The sequence below is a fragment of the Citrus clementina genome, unplaced genomic scaffold, assembly GCF_000493195.1.
Source record: "Citrus clementina cultivar Clemenules unplaced genomic scaffold, Citrus_clementina_v1.0 scaffold_3, whole genome shotgun sequence".
Classification (NCBI taxonomy): Eukaryota; Viridiplantae; Streptophyta; class Magnoliopsida; order Sapindales; family Rutaceae; genus Citrus; species Citrus x clementina.
The window spans coordinates 27,607,850-27,615,461 of NW_006262339.1; the positions used below are offsets into that span (position 1 = coordinate 27,607,850).

At 29.9% G+C, this 7,612-nt stretch overlaps 1 protein-coding gene across 1 annotated transcript in view; it reads left to right on the top strand.

Annotated features, from left to right (window-relative positions):
* Positions 1-561: 561 nt before the first annotated feature.
* The window catches only part of LOC18048062 (MDIS1-interacting receptor like kinase 2), a 15,785-nt gene continuing 8,734 nt past the window's right edge, over positions 562-7,612 (top strand). Inside the window, exons 1-2 of the mRNA XM_024187281.1 lie at positions 562-742; positions 880-1,100. Coding sequence (XP_024043049.1) covers positions 562-742; positions 880-1,100 — 402 coding nt within the window. The remainder of the gene's footprint in view (positions 743-879; positions 1,101-7,612) is intronic.

Sequence of the window (7,612 nt, forward strand, 5' to 3'; positions counted from 1 at the left end):
AAAGAAATTAAGAAAATTGTTGTTTGGTTGCTGAGAAAATATCTCAGAAAATTTCCAGAGAACTTCCAGAATACCTGTATTTATTTTTCTTAAATGGAAATGTTATAATTACAACTTATTTATACTTGATGCTTAAGCATTACTAGAGCTAATGATTAACTGATTCAGAAGAATCTACACATGCTCAACTACAGCTCGATATACAGAGTAAACATAACAAACTCTCAACTACTTGAGCTGAGGTGGCAGCTGAGCTGTCATTCTGCTCATACTCATCTGACGCCACCAGCTTGCTGGTTTTCCTTAGCTTGAGCACCTTCCTCTTTTCTGCACAGTGAGCTTCTCTAACAGTTACCAAGTCCAAGTGGTTCTAACACATTGTAGATGCAATTCAATGCTTGAATGGATATTTATGAGGGAATATGATCTTCTCCTTATTTGAACTCTACTAAGCTTTTAAACAAGGTTTACTCGACATCGAAACATTGTGAAGTTTTATGGATTTTGCTCACATGCCCGACACTCTTTTATGGTCTATGAATTTCTTGAAAGGGGTAGCCCATGTCTTACTTGCACCATGACTGCTTTCCTCCGATTGTCCATCGAGACATATCAAGTAAGAACTTGTTGCTGGATTTGGAATATGAAGCTCATGTTGCAGACTTTGGAATTGCTAAGTTTCTGAAGCCGGACTCGTCCAACCGGTCTGAATTCGCAGGCACATACGGACACGTTGCACCAGGTATTTAGTATTCGCTTGTTGCCAATTTGAGGAATATTTTTATGTTATGGGTGTGGTATCAGGACAATGTACCTAGATATTGTTGAAAAAAATTATGTAGTACATTCAGTAGACTAGTTTATGCACATTTATCTTAGAAACAGAGTTTGCTTACACAATGAAGATCACAGAGAAATGCGATGTGTACAGTTTTGGAGTGTTAGTGTTGGAAGTGATCAAAGGGAAGCATCCAAGAGATTTTCTTTCTTCGATTTCATCTTCATCTCTCAACACGGATACAGCACTTGATGAAATGTTTGACCCGCGTCTTCCAGCTCCATCATGCAGTGTTCAAGAAAAACTGAGATCAATCGTGGAGGTTGCGTTTTCATGCTTAGATGGGAATCCAGAATCGTGACCAACCACGCAGACAGTCAGTCAATTACGAATAATCTAATAATTACGAACAATCCCAAGGGGTTGGAGACTAAGATTTAAGGTGAACTGCCACGGAGGAGTCAGAATCAATCACTAAAATAATTGCCATAACCTCAGCATAGTAATAATTAAAAAATAATTTCTTGCGCATGTACAAAGAGGTGAACCCCTCGAATGTAAACTTGAAAGTGTTCACAACTGGATTAATTAATGGACAATTCATAGTTATTGTTAATGTTAAAAGAAAGGAATAGATTGGGGAAAAAAAATTAAGGATAATTCACAATTAATGTAGTCCTTGTGATTTAAGGAAAAATCAAGTAAGCCAGTAATAATTAGTACTATTTTTCAAATAAGTCCTCTGACCGTGTTTGACCATTCACCGTACTGCAAAGTAAGCGAAAAAATCGACTTCTTAGCAGCCCACTTCTATGATGCGATTAATTTCATCCATTCGCTGATTCGCGTGCTGGTAGTTAGGCAAGTTTATTTGTTGGCTGGAGAAATTTGATGATTTCGGTACCAAATATATACATATGTGTGTGTGTGTGTTTTTCCTTTAATTTGTGAATTTGGTATTACTTCTGATCAGGTGTGCGAAACAGAAACAACGGCATTTATTACAGAATATTTCTAATTTGCAGTATGGAAAGCTTGGAGATGCTAAATCTCTCCCAAAATAACCTGTCAGGTTCAATTCTAAGTAATTTTGAAGAAATGCATGGCTTGTCGTTGGTTGATGCATCTCCTACATTGAATTACAGGGCCCAATTCCAGTTGTATATTTAATAACCAATTTTATTTAAACTTTAAACTTGTATATTTAACAATTCTCCACATGTCAATCATTTAAACTTGTACATTTATAACCAATTTTCTATGTTATTTATTATGGTATTAATAACCAATTTTATTTTTAAAATTATAATTATTTACAATTTTTTTTATGTGTAGATGTCTTTTTTAAAAATTGGTTATTGATAAAAATTTAAATAGAGGAATGAGACAATGATGATATATTTATAATTTTATTAACAATATATGGACAAATTGGATAATCTAATAATTTTTTTCATATGTTAGAAGGGTATAATGGTAATTACATACTAAATTATAATTAATGGGGATGTAAATAATTTTTTTGAAATATTAGGGGGTTTTTGTCATTTTGCCTAAACGTTAAGGGTACGTTTGTCCTTTTCCCTGTATAAAGCAAAGATTCGATGACTAAAACATGACGCTACTTATATAATATAGAGATAGGCCAATGCTAAGTTACATTCATGTAATTTAGGGGGATCCATAGAGATATAGATTTATGGGTTCTGATCTAGTGGGTCACGCGTGAAGGCCCACGTGTCCATAAGATGAGCGATGGTGTCTACCAGATTAGTTCTCTGGAGTTTAGATCACTTCTCAATTGCTCTTTTGCATCCGCTGTAATTGTTTTCTGCAACGTCGTTAAATTATATACGAGTGTTTGAAAACCTTTGCAATTTCAATCAACTTTTGTATTACCTTAATTGTTTTGTTTTCTTAATATCAATGGTGTCACTAACCTTGAATAGAGTATCTTTTACTGTTTTGTTCATCCTATTTTATACGTGTTTAATTTTTTACTTACTGTTTGTATTAGAATTTTTATGTAATTTGATAACATTACCTTAAAAGAAAAACCCGGGGATGAAATCTAACACTTACTAATTAATTTAATTTTGTTTCATAATAATAAACTAAATTAATTTTTTTTAATAATTTGATAACCTTACCTTAAAAGAAAAACCTTCATATGAATTATAACGCTCACTGTGGCATGGACATGGACCCTTTCTTTTTTTTTTCTTTTTTTCTTTTTTTTTGGGGTCCAATCCAAAGCTTGTCCTATGTTTGGCAAGGTTTTATATAATGAGAGAGGGATAAATAGAGACAAGCATATCCATTGGAACCATACCTCTAACAGGATAAGTTGGGAAAAGCAATCGATAATTTTAACTAATTTATTAAAATTATTTCAAAAAAAAAGTTGAGGGTGGGACAAAATCCAAATTTATTTTTTATCCCTTACCTCCCCATGATACTATTCAGTCAGGCCCCTGAGGAAAATTAAGTTAATTGTTACTAAGATAAAAATATTATAGGTAAATCAACTTTTTTCTAATTGAATTATTTAATGATACATATATTACATAAATTAAAAAATTATAGAAATTTTTATTTTTATTTAATTAAATTCCACTCACATTGATTCAAATAATAAGCAGTAACAAAAATTTTTTGTTAATAATAATATAAAATATGTTATTGGCAATAATAAAAAACTGTATTACAAATAATAATACAGTTAAATATCTTGTAATTTAGATGTATATTTTTATTATTTATTTCATGTGGGAATCCTCCTTGTTTTTCAGCTTCAAGTTCGTTTGATTTATTTAGTCTCATGTAGCAGTGGTTGATAATTGTGTAGGTTATTACGACTTCCATACTAGATACAGTATATGGTGTTCTCTTCCTTTTACAACGTGGTTCTTGTTGTAATAACTAATGATTAGTATTTTCCAGATAAGTTCTCTGACCGTTTTTAATCATTAACTAACAATTCATATTTTTAACGTTTATTAAGAATTTTAGGTTTGTCTATAAATAAATGAAAGGAATTAATAACAAATTCAAAGAAGGATGAAGGATTTTGGTAGAGTTAGGACGTAAACGAAAATATAAACAATTAATTGTGGCATTAAGTATGAGAAAAACTCAATCTAGACTACTCATATTTTGATATATCATTTGCCATTAGATCTTTAAAAGTCTAATAAACTTAGGGTTACAAATCCTTTTTTTTTCTATCGTGCTCGAGTTCTACAGTACATTGGGGAAGTCCTAGAAAATTGATCAAGGCAACCTGGCTACAACTGATAGAAAGGAAACGTTTAAAGTGGCTTGATTAATTTACAAGAACCCGGTTAGCGAGTCCATGGTTTCTCTAGGAAGCCTCAGTCGGCTTGCGTTACCACAATTAATAGAAGCATAAAAAATAGCTTGATGTAACAAAGATTTGTGCGTTCTTTTAAATTCAGCATTTGAGTTCGTTATGATGAAGTTTCTGAGTTTCTTAATCACCTAGATAACATCCTTTATTGGCGGAGTCAAGTATAAAAGGTGCTGATGGGCAGGTGTGTCAAAGCAGAGTGATTTGTGATTATCACACCAGTGATCTTTACTAGCTCTGAGTGAAAAGATCATCCTTGTAATCTTGTTAATACTCTCTATATACAATAACTGTACTCTCTTCTGAAATCGATTAATCAAATTTGTCTTTCACCTTGCACAGCTTGCTTAAACATACTGAATATTTGCCTTCCTTTTTCCTTCAGCGTAATTTGCATGACAATATTGAAATTTGATATAATTAATAAAAGTTTTATAGTCTTGAGCATAGTTTTATTGTCAAAGTATAAATTTATTCTTTGCTTTTTACGCTTAATTCTTCATGACTTTCTCTCAAATAAGCAAATTAATTTGCAAATTATGCTCAAAGAGTTGTATCCATTTTTTTAATGTTAATTATAAGCATTCCCTCTAAATGAAAATGATCAAACTGTTACATGGTCCAAATTAGAATTACGGTCACAATGTTAGTATACCGGAAATCTGGCTAGGATCGAGAAATAAAACTTAGTTTTGTTTGTTAAGCTGGTTGATATGAATATGAAAAGATATTGTAATTCAACTTTTAAAGTCTCTTTAATTTGTCTCGAACATTTTGATAACTTAAACAAAGTATGTACATTTGATGACAAAAAAAGAAGGGTATTGGAAAAGCCAACCCCAAAATATTTAGTCTTTCCGTTCTTTCTCTGGCATAATTTTCGAGGAGACAAAATGCCCAGCAAACAAGTTAATTTGATCCGTTAGGATCGAAAGAAACGTTAATTAGTCAATTCGTCCATTAATCTTGGTCACAAATGTTTATTCTATGTTCTGGGACGACTTTCCATGGACTTCAATTGTAGTTCGAAGGAGAATGTATATCAATACAAATATTTTTTTAACAGAACTGCATGCAACAAGTGAACCTTTTGTTTGGATAATTTTAATATCCTAGATGTCGGGTTCCTCTATGATACTGTAATTTTTTTACAGCATCAATAATGTTTTTAATTGTGTACCATTGGATTTAATCAATGGTACACAAAATTTATAGGTAAAAAAAAATAATAATAATGGTAAATGGTTAACAAACGTGCAAGGGGTGGAGAAATTTGTAAAATAACTGTAACCACCCTTAGAGTTTGAAATAATTGCACTTAAATAGCATATTTTATTTAAAATTATTTTTCAATCCCCCTTTAAATTTAAAATGTGATAATCTTTTTTAAATAAATCTTCCAAAATCTATTACCATTAAGTATAAAATATAATGGTAGGTTATTTAACACAAATCAAATAAATAAGTTGCAATTACAAAATTTATATATGATATAACACTAATAAATAACACAACTAAATACATATACTTAAGTAAATGTCATAGTTACATCAATAAACTCATTGTTGAGATTGCTTGTAACATAAAAATTACTTGATAACATATGTTTTAATAAAATTTAATATCATATATTAAAATACTCATTATTTTATATAATATTAAGGGTCATTGTATAATTGATCATGAAGTATGTATTATTTTTAATACCCATTTAACATACTTATTTTCTTAACTTTATATTTATCTTATAGTTAATATCCTTACATGGTAGGAGTTTTGAGTTTTATAAGCTTATATATTTTCTTTTTATTTTCAAATATCACTTTGTTAATTTCATAAAAGTTAAATCGAATATATATTCCTAATGAGCTTTAGTTTATGAATCGTGAAAGATTATTTTATTGATATCCTTTGATTGTAATTATAAAATTTTATGTTATGAAGAGTAATTACTTTTGTTATGATAGTTAATAGTGACAATAAATAAAATATTGCCTTCAATAATATTTATGTGGGAAAAAAAGTGAAAGAAAATAATTTATATTTTTAGATTTTTATTAACATGGTAGGAAATTATCTCAGCCTTATAAAATTTAACATTCACAAGCTTATTTTCATTTTATTTTCAAATGTCACTTTGTTAATTTCATAAAAGTTAAATCTAACACATATTCCTAATTAACTTTAGTTTATGAATCATGAAAGATTATTTTATTGTTATTCTTTGATAGTAATTATAAAATTTATATGCTACGAAGAGTCATTACTTTTATTATGATAATTAATAGTGACAATAAATAAATTATTACATCAAATAATATTTAATGGACAAAATGAGGAAAAAAATCATTGTATATTTTTATATTTCCATTATAAAGATATGGTTTGTGATACTTTAACTTAAAATTTTGGCACAATATTTGAGCCACTAATATCTCATAGTCTAATGGTTGATATTGAAAGTGAAAACACCATTTCATAATGTTATATCCTCCACCATTGAATTGCATGAAATAAATAGTTTAATTTTTTGATAAAAATTTAAATCAAAATATTTCTCACTCTATAGTTATATAGACATATATATTTTTCAATAATAATTGGTGAATAAAATATTTCTCATTTGCTTTGACTCGTATAGTCTTATTAATAAAACACATATAAAATAGTTTATTACAATACTTTCTATTATCATTATTGTTTGGGTTCCTCTATGATGCTGTAATTTTTTTACAGCATCAATAATGTGATGTCTTTGAAAACTTTTGCCTTAACCAATAAAACTCTTCCCTACTTGATCAGGTTTTGACTCATACGCCTCTCAAATGCTTGTTTAGAAAAAAGCTTGTGGGCACGATCCCCATACCCCTAGAAACACTCCACACGTTCAAAATATAAAAGGTATATGAGGAGGAAACGATAGGAGAGCAAGGCAAAAAAAAAAAAAAAAAAACTAATTCAAAACAAAGTCAATACCTTTACAAGATTTCTACATCTTTGCTAACTTAAGCATCGGAGTTGAATTCGGAAATCTCATTTTCCAATTGTCCCATTTCACATTTTGGTTTATTATGTGTGCAAATGACTTCCATCTACCGCACTTGGTTCAGTTCACATAGAGAAGAAATAAGTATTAACAATCACATATATTTTTTTATTACATTTCCGATATGCTTTTCATGTCCTTGCATTATATAAATAAAAAAAAAAAGGAGAAAGAGAGAGAGAATTGAAGAATCTTCCCGGAAAAACAATAACGTCAATTCAATCCCAGAAATTATGCAATTCACGGTAAGCTAATCCGCCTTTACAAAGCTTGAAAACGTACGTGCCCAGAATTTTTATTATAATTTTTTATTGCTATTTAAATTAGGTAGTTGCGCTTGCGCATGCGAACTTGAAAATGACATATGCAATTTTATGAGCTGGCATTGATTACATTGTAAACCATGCATGCGATCTTC